Source organism: Brassica oleracea, chromosome C8 (genome assembly GCF_000695525.1).
Source record: "Brassica oleracea var. oleracea cultivar TO1000 chromosome C8, BOL, whole genome shotgun sequence".
Classification (NCBI taxonomy): domain Eukaryota; kingdom Viridiplantae; phylum Streptophyta; class Magnoliopsida; order Brassicales; family Brassicaceae; genus Brassica; species Brassica oleracea.
The window spans coordinates 34,399,778-34,415,891 of record NC_027755.1 but is presented as its reverse complement, the minus strand read 5'-3'; the positions used below and the strand labels follow the sequence as shown (position 1 = coordinate 34,415,891).

At 35.3% G+C, this 16,114-nt stretch overlaps 3 protein-coding genes across 5 annotated transcripts; 1 reads left to right on the top strand and 2 right to left on the bottom strand.

Annotated features, from left to right (window-relative positions):
* Positions 1–1,053: 1,053 nt before the first annotated feature.
* On the top strand, positions 1,054–4,706 carry LOC106309975 (probable cyclic nucleotide-gated ion channel 14). The gene is made up of 7 exons (XM_013747150.1): positions 1,054–1,289; positions 1,626–2,181; positions 2,335–2,547; positions 3,008–3,309; positions 3,396–3,507; positions 3,600–3,836; positions 3,954–4,706. Exons 1-7 carry the CDS (start codon positions 1,261–1,263, stop codon positions 4,704–4,706), a joined length of 2,202 nt encoding a protein of 733 aa, XP_013602604.1. The 5' UTR covers positions 1,054–1,260.
* A 417-nt stretch (positions 4,707–5,123) lies between these two features.
* LOC106307632 (probable xyloglucan glycosyltransferase 8) lies at positions 5,124–8,724 on the bottom strand. 3 transcript variants are annotated; one of them, XR_001263363.1, is made up of 6 exons: positions 7,529–8,572; positions 7,142–7,450; positions 6,535–6,825; positions 6,353–6,466; positions 5,596–6,287; positions 5,124–5,259 (listed from the first exon to the last, which is right to left on the bottom strand). XR_001263363.1 is itself a non-coding variant. In XM_013744636.1 (6 exons), exons 2-6 carry the CDS (start codon positions 8,234–8,236, stop codon positions 5,655–5,657), a joined length of 2,055 nt encoding a protein of 684 aa, XP_013600090.1. In that variant the 5' UTR covers positions 8,237–8,458; positions 8,579–8,724; the 3' UTR covers positions 5,383–5,654. The 3 variants fall into 3 exon arrangements, 2 of the variants coding, with proteins under 2 accessions (XP_013600090.1, XP_013600091.1); XM_013744636.1 differs by lacking the exon at positions 5,124–5,259 and adding an exon at positions 8,579–8,724 and having other exon boundaries at positions 5,383–6,287; positions 7,529–8,458; XM_013744637.1 differs by lacking the exon at positions 5,124–5,259 and adding an exon at positions 8,579–8,723 and having other exon boundaries at positions 5,383–6,287; positions 7,529–8,271.
* A 3,153-nt stretch (positions 8,725–11,877) lies between these two features.
* On the bottom strand, positions 11,878–15,619 carry LOC106307413 (ubiquitin carboxyl-terminal hydrolase 19-like). Its single transcript, XM_013744367.1, has 10 exons — positions 15,375–15,619; positions 14,396–14,594; positions 14,236–14,324; positions 14,053–14,138; positions 13,693–13,979; positions 13,462–13,619; positions 13,294–13,378; positions 12,999–13,211; positions 12,861–12,922; positions 11,878–12,766 (listed from the first exon to the last, which is right to left on the bottom strand). The coding sequence occupies exons 1-10, from the start codon at positions 15,617–15,619 to the stop codon at positions 12,235–12,237; spliced, it is 1,956 nt and encodes a 651-aa protein (XP_013599821.1). The 3' UTR covers positions 11,878–12,234.
* Between the last annotated feature and the right edge of the window lie 495 nt (positions 15,620–16,114).

The following is a 16,114-nucleotide window of genomic DNA, read 5'->3' as shown; positions in this document are numbered from 1 at the left end:
GCAATCCAAAATACAACTAGGTATCGTTTTATCAAGTGATGACGGCATGAAATGGTAGTTGTAACAATTTTTTAAAAGCCGATTTAACCCGTTCAAAATCAGTTTAATTCGTCTAAATAAATCTTGAATTTTTTGTTGTTGGCAAATAGGTCTTTTTACATGGTTGGCTAATATATGAGAACACTAATTCCAAAAAGAAAACACAAGGTGTCACTTATTATTAAAGATACTCTCAATCATAGTGATTGAAATTTGATAGACTGATATCATCGTCTCACATATATATGAGTCACATCTACTACCCATGAAATTTGATGACTGAAATTTAATATGTCTTCCCATGCATTCTTACTCATAAGTTTTGTATAAAAGCAAAATCTCCATTCTTTGTAATGATAATGAAATCATTAGCTCTTACAATATTTATACCACTTGCTCCAATTTTTGAAGTAAAGGTCGGCCAAACATCCGGATTTGAGACCATAAGAGTCCAAACTCATTGAGCCTATGACAAACTAAATGAAACAAATAATGAGCACAAACGATTCTTCTTTTATTATCACATGCTATTATAAAAGTAACATCAAATCTCTTTAGTTATAACCGCATCATCGTAATAATTAATCTTTCGTGCAAAACATTTAAAAACTTGAAAAAAATTCTAAAAGGATAATTGAGATCTAAAGGCATCAGAAAACCGTCAGAACTAATCTCATCTTTACCGATATATTTTTCTATAATTTACATATAAATACAAAATTTTCTATTGTTTACGTTCGAGTGATTCATGGATCTTCTACGCAAAACGAGTGTTGCTACTACAAAGAGAGAATCGTACTAGGCAGAAACTGCTGTTCATCGATCTCCTTTAAAAAAAAAACATTAATAGGCTTTAATGGAACGCACGTTCTCGCTCTCTCTCTTACGATTTCCAAGAAAACATTTTAAATTAATCAAAGACAACAAGCAGTAGTAGGCTTTCACTCGTTCTACGTCTCCTTGGCAGAGAGCATAACATGAGCTGTTTTCAATTAATAATCTTTCTCTCTACCTTCAGTTCTTTTGTTGTTTCACGTGAAGTCAAACTCAATAAATCTGTTACAGCCCATGCTCTCTCTTTCTATCTCTCCCTCTCTGCCATTTTCTGAACATGAAGAAGTCAGCTCAATATCTTTTCCTCTGATTCGTTTCTCATTGCCTTAACAACAAGAACAAGAACAAGAAGAAGCTCTTCCTGCTTCAGCTTCCAACTTCAAAAACATGGAGTTCAAAAGAGACAATACTGTCAGGTTCTTGATTTTCATCAAAAACAAGGTTTACATTTTTTTAGAAAAAAAAAAGGAAAAAGTTTTTGGATTCTCTAGATGATGGAAAAAGTTTACATTTTTTGCATTTGCAATAATCCCAATAAAGTTTTGATCCTTTTCTTTTTTTTACTTTTGTTGCAAGTTTTCTCATTTTCTTACTTTTTGTTCTCTATAACCATTGCATTTTATTGGATTGGAGTTTCTATCTAATTATTGACTTTCAGACAAAACAGATACAGTTGTCTTATTTTTACTCTCCTGATCTCATTGTTAAACCCCCAGTTTTTTTTTTTTTTTTTTTTGGTCTGACTAACACAGATTCTATGGAGAAGAGAAGCAAACCCTAGAAGCAACAGAGAAGCGTCAGCCATTACCAATGTTAAAACCGTCAACAACTCAATTTCTAAAACCAGAGTTAGTAATCCCAAAGAAGACTAACAAAACCCGTCTCTTCAAACTCCCAAGATTCGGTGGACTCAAAGTGTTCCCGGAGAACTTCGAGATCGAGAGAGACAAGATTCTCGATCCTGGCGGTGACGTAGTGCTTCAATGGAACAGAGTTTTCCTCTTCTGGTGTCTCGTCGCTCTTTACGTCGACCCTTTGTTCTTCTTCCTGTCTTCAGTCAAAAACACCGGTCGGTCCTCTTGTATGACCACAGATTTGAAACTCGGAATCGTCGTTACTTTCTTCAGAACACTAGCGGATCTCTTCTACGTCTTGCACATTGTCATCAAGTTCAGAACAGCTTACGTCTCTCGTACTTCGAGAGTGTTTGGTCGTGGAGAGCTTGTGAAAGATCCAAAGCTGATTGCTAGAAGATACTTGAGATCAGATCTCATCGTTGATCTCATCGCTTGTTTGCCTCTTCCTCAGGTACCCTACTTACTCAAAACAAATCTTTGTCTTTTTATGTTTGGTAAGGAGTTTTCAGCAAGCCCCACCACGAGGTTAAAGCAAATGGCCCCACTTGGTTTGGTTACACACAAAAAAATCTTTGACTTTTGTGTCTACTTTTTGATTTTGCAGATTGTTAGTTGGTTTATCTTGCCATCAATCAGAAGCTCTCACTCAGACCATACCACAAATGCACTTGTCCTCATTGTTCTAGTTCAGTACATTCCTAGGCTTTATCTTATTTTCCCTCTAAGCGCTGAGATTATCAAAGCGACCGGAGTTGTTACAACCACCGCTTGGGCCGGTGCTGCTTACAACCTTCTTCAGTATATGCTCGCTAGTCATGTAAGTTAGCTATGATACTGCTAAATCTGATTCATCTCCACCAAACCCAAAATCAGAGTATTATTAGTTAGAGACTCACTAAACGCTCTCTAACCCAACTCACAAGAATATCAGTGTGTGCCTTTTGTTATCTTTCTTTTTAATTGTTTATTTAAGTTATAGTCTAGTCTAAGCTTGTTACAACGAGGGCCGGTCCTAAAATTTTGGATTATAAATATTTAGTATGAATCTCTTTTTTTATGTAACTTGGAGCCTATGTAACTTATATATATATCGACTTTTAAAATTTTCGGGATCAAACCAATGTTTTCTTGGGTTTTATCCATGACCGGCCCTGGTTATAATAGACGTATAGCTAAAGTTTAAGAAGCTGAACCATTGAGATCAGATTTAGCTAAGGCTCGGTTTAATCTTATATTCTTCTTATGTTTCTCACATTTTTTTTGGTTATGCTGTGTAGATTCTTGGTGCGGCATGGTATCTACTGTCGATAGAGCGTCAAGCAACGTGTTGGAAAGCAGAATGTCATAACGAATTAGGCCCAATACGATGTGTTACTGATTTCTTTGACTGTGGTACAGTGAACCGAGAGGATAGGAATAACTGGCAGAATGTTACTGTTGTCTTCAGCAACTGCGATCCTTCAAACAAGATACGGTTCACTTTCGGCATTTTCGCAGATGCTCTCACCAAAAATGTAGTCTCATCTCCCTTCTTGGAGAAATATTTGTATTGCCTATGGTTTGGTTTGCAGCAACTAAGGTTAGATTCACTCATTACACTTCTTCATTTCCTTACACGTTTTCAGCATTTTTTTTTCTCTAACACAAAGTTTTATTGTTTTAAAGTTCTTACGGACAGAATCTTGACACAAGTACATCTGTTCTAGAGACAATGTTTGCTATCCTCGTGGCTATCTTTGGTCTGGTTTTGTTTGCTCTTTTAATCGGAAACATGCAGGTAAAAAAGAGGGAGTGAAATCTTGTTATTAGTAACAACATCAAATCTATTTATTCATTTCATTGATATTGTTTTTTGGTTAATGTATTTAGACGTATTTGCAATCGATCACGGTGAGGCTAGAGGAGTGGAGATTGAAGAGAAGAGACACAGAAGAATGGATGGGACATCGTCAACTACCTCAGAACTTAAGAGAGAGAGTGAGACGTTTTGTTCAGTACAAATGGTTAGCCACTAGAGGAGTTGATGAAGAGACCATTCTTCATTCGTTACCTGCTGATCTTCGAAGAGACATCCAACGACATCTCTGTCTCGACCTTGTTCGTCGTGTAAGTGTATCCCACACCCGAAATTGGAAGAGACTATTATGGCCAATCTCGTCATTTTCAATTGGTTTTGAGTTGGAAGCTCATCTAACTTTATATTTTTGTGACGGCTTTTTTTAGGTACCGCTATTTGCGCAAATGGATGATCAGTTACTAGACGCGATATGCGAACGGTTAGTGTCATCTCTAAGCACGCAAGGGAACTACATTGTACGTGAAGGCGATCCAGTGACCGAAATGCTCTTCATCATCCGTGGAAAGCTCGAAAGCTCGACGACTAATGGAGGCAGGACAGGATTCTTCAACTCAATCACACTCAAACCAGGAGAGTTCTGCGGAGAAGAGCTTCTCGTTTGGGCGCTACTTCCAAAATCAAAAGTCAACCTACCATCATCTACGAGAACGGTGCGAGCTCTAGAAGAAGTCGAAGCCTTTGCTTTACAAGCAGAGGATCTCAAGTTTGTGGCTAACCAGTTCAGACGTTTACATAGCAAGAAGCTGCAACACACATTCCGTTACTACTCTCACCAGTGGAGAACATGGGCTGCTTGCTTCGTGCAAGTGGCTTGGAGACGGTATAAGAGGAGAATGCTGGCTAAGAGTCTTAGCTTGGCTGAGTCATACTCTTCTTATGAAGAAGAAGAAGCTCTTGCGACAGCTGCGGCCGAGGAGATAATGAGTCAACAAGAAGAGAGACAGAGCAGTACTCCGTCGCGCCATCATACTTCTATTGAGAAACCGCATTTTGCTGCAACGGTACTTGCTTCGAGGTTTGCTAAGAACACGAGGAGGGCTTCTCGTAAGATAAAGGACGTTGATGTACCCATGCTTCCTAAACCGGAAGAACCGGATTTCTCTGTGGATGCAGATTAACTGTTTTTTTTTTTTTATATAATCTTTTAAGTTAAGAAAAATCAGTTTGTTAAAAGAATCAAAACTTTGCTGCTTGAAATTAATTATAAAAAATGTTCAGCAGTTTGTATAAATATAGACTATACATCAGACTTCTTCTATTTTTCAGATTTCAGATTTTATTTGTTAGTTTTTCGTATCAATTCATATTTGAATCAGACAAGATCATCACTAGGTCCTTCATCTTTTTTTTTAATCAGAAAATTATGGGTTCATGAGTTAATACATCCCTTAAGACGAGACATATCATATAAACTTTGGAGAATAAACTGTTTCCAAAAAGTTTATAGTTTACTAAACAATCCAAGAGTTTTAAGCTATGGTCACTAGATCCTTAATCAACTTGCCCATAGATCAGTTTCCCTTGGTCCCCATACATCATTGAGTTGATGCCATTATTAAGATTCAGACATCTCCTGGCTCCGAAAATATGCTTTTATGTTCCTTCTAATTTAAACCGACAACTTTATCTTCATGTTTTGACAGACTCAAATGAGTTCAAGTTCAGAGAAAACTATATTTAAAAAAAAAATCTTGTTTTAGTTTTAGTTTTGTAATTTGTCAGATCAGATAATGTTTCTCTTTAGTTTCTTTCAAAAAAAAAAGAAATAAATTCAGAGAATGAAAAAGGAAGATAGATGTAAAAGTCTTTGTAACAGCAATGCATCTCAGACATTAAGCAACAAGTTCCTGACTATTTGTAGATACTACATATATAGGGATATGGGTGAGTATAACTCTAACCTAACAAGGATTAATCACAATGGAGAGAGATGTAACCAAATTTAAAATCAATAATTATCCTACAAACTATGGCTCCAGCATTAGAAAATAGGAGAAGGAAACTCACAAAGTTTAACTCCATCTTCAATCATCTGAAGCTGCTTCTTCCTCTTCTTCTCAGATTTCTCAACTCATCTGCTCGCCTATGAGATCAAGTCCCACAAGAAGAAAAGTGAGACCTTGGAACAACAGGAAGTAGAAATGCACTCCTTGCGAGGCCAACAGACTCCTAACTGCTGCGGTCAGCAAAAGAAAAGCCAGTGCGAGCTCTTTGTGGAATATCTTATTGGTTTTCTTCACAGCAACTGTTTGTTTCTTCTGCTCCTCAGCTTGGCCTATCTCCAAGAGCTCACTGTCTGAAACTCCTCTAACCATTTGGTTTGGTGGCATACTTTTATCAGTGAGGCCCAAAAGATCAGACTCCGATGATCTTCCTGCTTTCTTTGTCACAATCCACTCGTAAGAGCTGCCGAGCTGGAACAGTCCAGATACCATGGCGTTGAACTTGGTGACCGACATTGTGTTCTCAAACAAGAGGTAAGGAACGATGAAAGGGAAAGACTTTGGAGCAGGAAGAACGTTGAGTAGCGACATGAATATTGGTACATAGCAGATAACCCAAACGGGAAGCTCGGCTTCTGGAACGAACATGGTGATTGGAAGGATCACACAGAACAATGTGAAGGAGTAGAAAGGAAGTATGAGTTTCCTTAGAAGGAAGAACAAAAGTATCAGATTTGCTTTCTTCCACATTGCAATCTGCAAAGAAGAAACTATTAAATTTAAATCATTTATTATATAAAAAATGATCAGATTAACCATACCTTAGAGGTCAAGATTGCACCAAGACACAAGCGAAACAGCTGCATAGGACCTGAGTGCCATCGGTGTTGCTGCTTCTTGTATGCTTCATATGACTCAGGTACTTCACAAAGAACCTAACAGAATTTTTTTTTTAACATAAATTCATGAAACTGTGACAACGACCATCCAAATTAATAGTTACCTTGACATCATTTAGATATATGAATTTCCATCCATGGAGATGAGCTCGGACAGCTATGTCCATATCCTCGACGGTTGTCCTTTCAAGCCAACCACCAGATTCCTCAAGGGCTTTGATTCTCCACACTCCAGCGGTTCCATTGAAGCCAAAGAAATTCAAGAAGACACCATTAACTTGCTGCTCAACCTCGAAATGAAAACACAGATTGATGTTCTGGAGACGAGTCAACAGGTTCTCGTCCTTGTTCACAAACGCCCACCTAGCCTGAACCAGACCTAACTCTGGCTTCTCCTGGAATAACATTTGGCATTTGCAAAGTTAGAAGCTTCAACAAACAATCGTCTTATCTCATGACACAACCAAACTAATACTCTCTCCTTTTCATTTTAATGCTGTTTTAGATTAAAAAAACATTTAATTTTGTATACTTTCTAGATAAAAACATCATTAACTACACATCTAACCATATTTCAACCAATAGAAAAACAAATTGGAGGATATAAAATGTCATATATCATATAGACAAATTTTTCACTGAAATTATAAAACGGCATTTATTTTGTAACGAAAATATGAAATGGAGGGAGTACTAATTGATCTTACAGACCTTGAAATGTGGAACGGTTAGCTTGAGGAAATCTGAGTTAGGTTGGAAGTCCGCATCGAAAATGGCAACAAACTCGTAAGCTTTCACATAATCACAGCTCATTGCGGATTTGAGGTTACCAGCTTTGTATCCAGTTCTAACCAAGCGATGCCTGTAAATTATATTGACACCCTTTTGGCTCCATTTAGTAACCTCAGCTCTAATCAACTCCTGGATGCTTCCATCATCCGAATCATCAAGAACCTGAATCAGCATTCTATCTTTTGGCCAGTCAAGCTGACACACTGCAGATATAGATTGCTCATACACCTGCACAAGAATGTAAACTTCATTGAAGCACAAAAGGTGAATAAAACAAGAGAAAGATTGATACTTTGTTCTCCATACCTCTTTCTCATTGCACATTGGTATCTGAACAAGAACCATTGGATACTCAGTTCCTGATCCTTCAACATCATCATTTCGAAAAGGCTCTTCGTCGATTCTCGGCTTAATCTTCTTGTACTTGATCCAAAAACAACCTAAGCAAAGAATCAAACGATCTACGGACTGTACAAGGAACAGCACAATACACAACTTGGAGAGGGCTTTGACCGGAGGAGCGATATAATCAGCTCTTAGGCTCAACCAACCAACGTAGAGCAGATGAAACAAGCTCTGGATCTCAAGTGTGCTTGTCGGTATATTCTTGAAGTAATGCCATCCTTTGTAGTAAGCAATTAACTCAAACACAAGAACCGACAAGGAAGCAGCTAAGAAGAGCTTAATGGCCGAGAAAAGCCATCTGTCTCTGCCAAGTCTCTCGGAGCCAAGTCGGTGATTGAAACAGAGCCGTCTCTTGACCGAACCAAGGAGAGACCAGGAGGCTGTGGCTAGCCAAGCGAGACAGCCAACGGCTTTGTGAGCTTGAAGAAGCAAAACCCAAGTCACTTGCTTAGCGTTCTTGCCTCTAGTTCTCTCCATTGGTGTGAACGCACCGTCTGGTTCATCTACTTCAACGATGGAGTAGTTGGGATTCTCCATTGTCACCACAACCGGTGTACCTTTCCTCGTTTCTTTCTCCCACAAATCTGAAAAACCGAACCTTGGAGCCATTTTTTTGTCTCTTCCCAAACTTAATCTGACTTCCCCTAAACAAGTCAAAGATTCCAAAACTGAAAAATTGTAACTTTAAGAGTTGAAGATTAAGCAAAGCCCATCTAAATGAAGTAGATTTTGAGTAATGCCAAGATCCAAGAACCCGGATATCTAAAGACCCGTTTTTGAAAAACAGACAAAGAAGCAGAAACAGCTCAAAGGGGTCTCATTAATAGTGATCTGCGAGAGAGTAAAGACAATGAGTAGTTTCGGCAAGAGAGAGAAAGTTTGATACTTTGGCAATGGGAGAAAGAGAGAAGCAGAAATGAGGTATGCTAAGAATGTTATAAGATCCCTTACACTTTCATGTGAATGTTTCCTCTTCAGCTACCGCAATGATGATGGCTTGTAGATGCTAAATTCATCTTTTTTTCCAGAATATAATTTTAAAAAGAAGGGATTTTTTTTTTATAAAATCTCATGATCATGAATCATAGGGAAAGCATTTTTTTTATGATAAAAAATAATAGCTTTCTCTTAGAAGAGTAGGTGGAAGTGAGGTGCATAGACAAATTCAAAATTATAGTGAACAGCTGAATATAATGAGCTAGTAATCACAAGGTTTAAAAAGGCGAAATTTACTTCAAATGAATTATTAAGAAGATTCTGTAATAGTGAACAAACCTAGTTTTATGTTTTGAATGATAAGACGTGGCAATTGCATTTGACAAAATACATATATTTTTGTTCATCAAACAATCTTTCATCAAACACTATTAATATTATATATGGGGAACAAATTTCAAAGAAACAAACAATTGTGAGTTATAGACCATGATATATTAGGAGAAACAAAATATGGTATTTTTTTTGTGTGGTTTGAAGTGATTAGATAATAGTTAAGATTGATTTCTTACCGTTTTTAATCATCATTCAACATCTGTCCATTCATTCTTCATTTGTTTAGCGCGTTAAACTAATAACAAATAAACTTATTTAGTAGTAATATTCAAAATCATTAACAAATAACAGATTCAAGTTGTATAGGCAATCTTGCCAAACTATCTAATGTATCTATCAATCAAGTAACATAATTTATTTGGTGAGGATACTTTTCCAAAACCATTAAATAACATGGCCTCTTTAAATCTAAAGCTTTTTATATTTCGAAATTCTTAACTCATTATATAGGGGAATAATTTAAGTATCAACCCATTGCATTTAATATTCATTGATATGTTAGTTATACTTGTCTAATTTTACTTATTATATTTACAATTTTATATGAAAAATAGAATAATATTAATTTCATATTGAAAAATTAAATACAAATTATACTCTTACTGAAATAAATTTTTAATATATCTTAAATAGTTTACCAAAAACATATATATATATTATATTATGATATTTTTGTTGTCATCGATTTTACGGGTTTACTTGTTTATTTGGAAACAACTTTTTAAAACAAATGAACAGATGTTCTAATATATATTCATTTAAACATGAATATTATATAAAATTAACCTTCATTGAACTTGTGATTTACGATTTATGTTACCGCATATATTTTATTTTTTAGATTGTCACTAAGGTTAATACTATTAAACACATTTGTAACTAATAAGTTTGAAATGTCTTCAAATATATTTTTAGTTTAAAATAAATATATGTTTGCTTTTTCAACTATACCAAAATTGTATATATACATATATTTTTTAAAAAATAATAAATTGCGTACTTTATTAAATTTTTTAAAATAAATCAATTCAGTTTTGATTAATAAAACGAAAATATCTGATATTTTTAGATATATACAGGCCAAAGCATAATAAAATTATTAAATCAAATAAATGTAATTAATAGTTTAATAAGACAATGTTATAAATTATAAAATCAAAGTAAATATACAAAAAACAACAAAAAATCATCCATGTTAACATACTTCCATATTCAAAAGTAAATATGTGAACTAATTTTGGTTTTATGATGACTATTTTAAGTATAAGTTATTAAAAATAAGATCAATATATTTTTAACTTTATAGAAACAATATATCAATTTTTTATTATGGGAATGGATCATATATTTTAATTGCAGTTTTGTTGTTATTCTATCAAACATTACAAACTATTTAAACTAATACGATACATACTTAAATAATATATCATTATATTTTTATAAAAATAAATAAAAATTGATATATTTATTATTTTAAATTATATATTTTGAGATACAAAATATTTTAAATCAAATAACTTTTAAATTTGATAAATTATATATTTTGTATCTCATATGTTTCTCCTGTATATTTATTCGTAGTTTTAAATCAAAAATATTTTGTATCTCATATGTTTTCCCTATACATTTTTATTACTATGAGATACAAAATATTTCAAATCAACACAAGATCAAACTTACATCAAATAACTTTAAAAACAACTATTTTATTATTTTATTAAAATAAAATATTACAAACTGTAAATTTATGATCATGCATTATAACATGAGTTAAGATCTGTGAATAAGTCCATGCAATTTATATTGAAAATTACTCGTCACGTGTCCAACCGCTAAATATATTTTTGATATTCTGAGATAAGATTTCAAATCTTATTTAATATATGAATAGTATAAATCTGAAATAACATTTTTAACATATTACTTCTCAACCAAGTTTTAACTTTTAACTATTCTTTAAATTTAATAATTCTATTTTAAACAAATTTACTGTAAAAAATCAAATCAATCACAATTATAAATAAAAATATATAAAAATCAAATCTCACGCCGAGCAGAATCAGCATAGATTTAATAGTTCTAAATATATTTATATTCATTCATATTAGAGCTGAAATATAAGAGAAGAAAGTGTTTGATAGTTCTCAAACCCTCAAAAATCAAAATAAATAAACAACCGAAGAAAGACCAGAAAAAGAGAGGAGAATAAATAAAAAAGGAATGACGGTCTGGAACAAGGATCCATTCAAGAAATATGTCTTTCTAGTGTCGACCCTTTATGGTGAAAGAGAATAGTAAAAAGAAGAAGAATTTGAATGATGGCCGACGACCTAAAAGTTAGCTGGAAATTGGAACATAGCATGATGACACATAAAACTCTTCAGAAGCTAAAAAAGTATAGTATAAAAGTGTGAGAAAATTCGATCCCTTCAAGAAATTTTTGTATTAGAATATCTCATCCAAGTTTAAATCTGAAGTCCTGATGGTTTGATCTTTGTTGGACAAGGATCTTCAGACTCAATCCGGTACGAAACACTCGAGTGCTTTTTTACTTATTAAGGTGGTCATGTGAAAAGTTCAGGCCAAAGCTATGAATGGCATTTGCTTTGTAGGTTCAGAATTGACGAAAGTTCAACATTTTTTCCTGTCTTTAATCTCAAAAGCTGACATGTCGGCAACTTCTTTTAGAGCGGTACTTTCGGTTAACATTTTTGAACCGTTTTACTTCTTTGGCCTTTCGAACCAAATGAGATGAGAAAAGAAAAAGTTAATCAACACCGGAGTTTCCACTTGTCATTGTGGTAAAAGTAAAACTAAATGCAGACACTAAAATTCCCCATTGAAACCAAGCTAAAGAAGCCTAACCCGGCGTTCAAATTTGTGACCAAAACAGGAATCATAACTGAAACAAAAAAAAATCCTCAGTCTGAAGATGCATAGATATAAAAGAAATCAAAAACCAGAAACCATAGTGAACTAGTCCACCACTAAGCACAGAAGTTGTCACTGTATTAATCGTTATTGCTATAAGGGTTTTGGGTTCAATGGTAAAATCTATTCTAAAAGACAAAGAATAACTTACTACATACTTGCTGATCCTGAAGTTTCTATCTCACATAGGACTAATGATTTCTTCTAAATAGATCATATCCTTCAAGCACCAGAAGCCGCAGCGTCTAAAAACAAACTTGCCAACATTATTGTTAAGTTAGAAGCTCCCTTGTTGATCTTCAAGAGCCATGAAAAATGTTGCGACTTTCACTATCCTTTTGGATTCACTGAGCATCATCAATCATCTTGGTGTCTGAACCTTCTTTCTCCTCCTGGTGATTGGACTCTATAGCAGCAGATGGAGATGAAGTAGTAATGTCCGAACAAGCAGGATCTTCAACCGTTGAATTTTCTGTGGCAGCAGATGGGGATGAAGCATTATTGTCCGAACAAGAAGAATCAATAGCCGGTTCTTCAACCGTTGGATTCTCTTTCCCATTTACTACTTCTCCTTCTTGATTATCTGTTCCAGAATCATGTTCCATGTCAATAGAAGGATTTGACTCGGAATCTACCGTATCCACCCTCTCGGCAACTTCCCCTTCTTTTTCAGAGACACTTACTGATGATGACAAAGATGATGATGATGATCCTTCTGAATGTGAGATGGAGATGCCGTTACACAGCGAGGACACATTTGCACCCACCCCAGAACTCTCAACAGATCCATCTTGGCTAGATTCTATGTTTAATGTATCTGTTTTCTTCTCATCTTGAACTTCTTCGGGTCTAAGGCTTGACGGTCTAGTCTGAACCCTGAACCAACCAACATCAGAAATTATAATCTGTTAAAGATAATTCTCCTAATACAAGATTCTTTGTTGTTGCACAAAAAGTGAAAAGGCTCTACCTGCTGTAGAGGAGCATGTATGCTCGTTGAGAAAGGACATCCTCTAGTTCGACTTTTTCCACCTGCGAGTATTTTGAGAGAGGATTAGAACATCTTGTAATAATAGGCAAACAAGAGTTGATAAGAGATGATTTATACCTCAGAATCGTCTATTCTATACCAGTCTCCTCGCAAGTCCTTAACGTAGCAAATGTAGTGGCCGAAAAATGAGGCATTCAACATATCTAAATGGACAATCACAGCGTAAAGATTGTACACATCTGATCCTTCTCCTCCACCGCTCGTGTAAGGGCCGAGATCAAATGTCTCCGGAAAACCAATTCTTTTGTTCAGTTTACCAAACCTCCCACCCTGAACAACAGTTTTGGATTTATCAGCAAACCAACATCAGATGTAAAGAGACCAAAAGTGAGAGGAAGAGAGGTCAAAAAACCTGGAATCTTTTCAAGGCAATTGTGAGAATATTAGGAGCAGAACGAATTGAAAGGCGCTTACATGCCTTCACATAGTCATTACATCTGAAAAAAGAGAGACTAAAAACTTTCAGAAACACAAGATCAACCATGTCTCCGGTTTAAGAAGGGATATTAAAAGTACGGACCTATCACATTTGTAAAGGTTATCTCCCTGAAGCCATTCTTTAGCAGTGAACTGATCGAGACATTCCTCCAATGATACCGCATCCCCGTGGATCTCAACCGTTAAATCCATCATATTTTCGTATTGGTCAGAAACATTACTGCAAACAGTACACTTGACCTGCAAAAGTTGATTAAGAAAACATTAGTATGGCTTTATTTGACACACTTTCTATATCTTTATTTTAATTAACCTGTGACTGAAGGAGACCGCCAAAAATGTGTTGAATAAGTGTTGTTTCTTGGGCACGAGGAGGCACCGCTTTCTCTCCACCAAACTCGTCGAGGCAAACAGATTGCATCATGTCAATTACAAACCTCATCAACTCATGAGCGTCTTCCTGTCTCCCATGCCCAAGATTCCCACCAATGTTAGGCAACCGCGAGATAATGTTCATTGGTGAAAACGGGAACCGGCTCATGTTTGCTCTTTCGAGATGGGTTTCAAACTCACAGAAGAAGCACCAATCATTGCGCCTACCTGTTAAACACAAACACACAATTAAAGAGTTGTCAAGCATTTAAAAATCCCCCTCAGATTTAAAGAAACTTACATTCTCTCTTGTGGCCTCTCTCCAGTAGGTAGGCAACAAGAGGGCGTGTCCATGAAAGGCATTGTAGAACCACATTAGCGAAACAACTGAAAGAGGATTTTTGACATAAAAAGCATAAGAAAAAAACAGACTGTAAACTATACAAAAAAAAAGAAGAAACAATTAGCTTTAACAAAAAAAAACCTGTTTCCACAATTGGTGAGCCCACAAGGAGCCAATGTAGGTTTGTCCCAGTTGAAATAGTTAACAAAAGTCTCGTATGGGAAAAGAACCTGCACAAGAATAATGCAAAAATCAGATCAAAACTATTACGAAGAGAGATGATTAAAATAAGGCACATTACATCTCCTGGCTTGACGACAACAGCTTTGCTTTGGCTCAGCTTAGGAGACAATGCAGTCTTAGACACAGTCCTATTCCCAAAGAGAGAAGCTTTGAAATCGAGATCATCCTTTCTCACAGGTGATGAGCCAGAGCTCTTAAACACCTTGCATTGTAGTTTATGCCCCGAGTTCCAGTCTGACTTTTGGCACTCCGCAGAGCTAGTAACAATTAATACAGAGAGGAGAGAAAAATACGAAACGAATTAGAAAAATACATATTCACTAAACTTTCAGACAAAAGCAAGACTGTTCTGTAGAAACATAATATTGTTAAATATCAAAACTTTCAGACAAAAGCAAGACTGTTCTGTAGAAACATAATATTGTTAAATATCAAAACTTTCAGACAAAAGCAAGACTGTTCTGTAGAAACATAATATTGTTAAATATCAAAACTTTCAGACAAAAGCAAGACTGTTCTGTAGAAACATAATATTGTTAAATATCAAATAATAAAACAAACATTGATTGATCTAGAGGATTGTTGTTAAATATCAAAACTTTCGGACAAAAGCAAGACTGTTCTGTAGAAACATAATAAAACAAACATTGATTGATCTAGAGGATTGTTGTTAAATATCAAAACTTTCGGACAAAAGCAAGACTGTTCTGTAGAAACATAATAAAACAAACATTGATTGATCTAGAGGATTGTTGTTAAATATCAAAACTTTCGGACAAAAGCAAGACTGTTCTGTAGAAACATAATAAAACAAACATTGATTGACCTAGAGGATTGCTAAATATCAAAACTTTCAGACAAAAGCAAGACTGTTCTGTAGAAACATAATAAAACAAACATTGGTGATATGGCTAAAATATCAAAACTTTCAGACAGAAGCAAGACTGTTCTGTAATAACAAAAGAGTCTACATCGAAATCCATTAAAACCCTAATCAAAAGAGGAGAAGGAGGAGGAGGAGGGCGGGTGATAAATACCAGTATCGAACGGATTTGCAACGAGAGCACTTCTTGGTGGAGAGCTTCCCACAGACGGAGCATTCAGCCGCGTCGGGGGGAACCATGAAATTTCGGCGGTGGAAACCACCGGGGGCGCCGCCGACCTCGAAGTAGTTGGCCGCCGTTCGTTTGACGAAGAAGAGGAGACCGAGGGAGAGGAAGAGGAGAGTCAATACGAGCTGCGTGAAGAAATTGAGATCCCACGTTGATCCTACTTCATGCATCTAACATCGATCTCGAAGCTTTCTTCTTCTTCTTCTTTCTCAGATTCGATTCGGAGATGTCGAGAGAGAATCTCCTCTGCTTTGGTTTTATACTCTCTCTCTCTCTCTCTCTCTCTCAAGAAAATTGGGCCTCTTAAATCTTTGTTATTATGACATTTTTTTGGTGTAAATCTTGAGATTAACCTTTTTTTCTTCTTTTTGTTACATTTCTTATTTTTCTTGGTTTTCTATTTTAATTTAATCTAGATTTACTTGACTTAAAAACATATATTATAAACATTCACTGCTATAAATTGAGTTTCATTGATAATTAGATACATCTATTCTATTAAAAGAGAATCATTCTGAAAAAATCTACTTATACAAGTTTACTGCACCTTTTTATTTAAGTAACAATTATTTGGTCTTACCATCTATTAGCTCAATAACAAAATATAACCGTATGTTTAGCTAACTATATTTATTACGCCTTATCTAAACCAGTAGTATAACAAC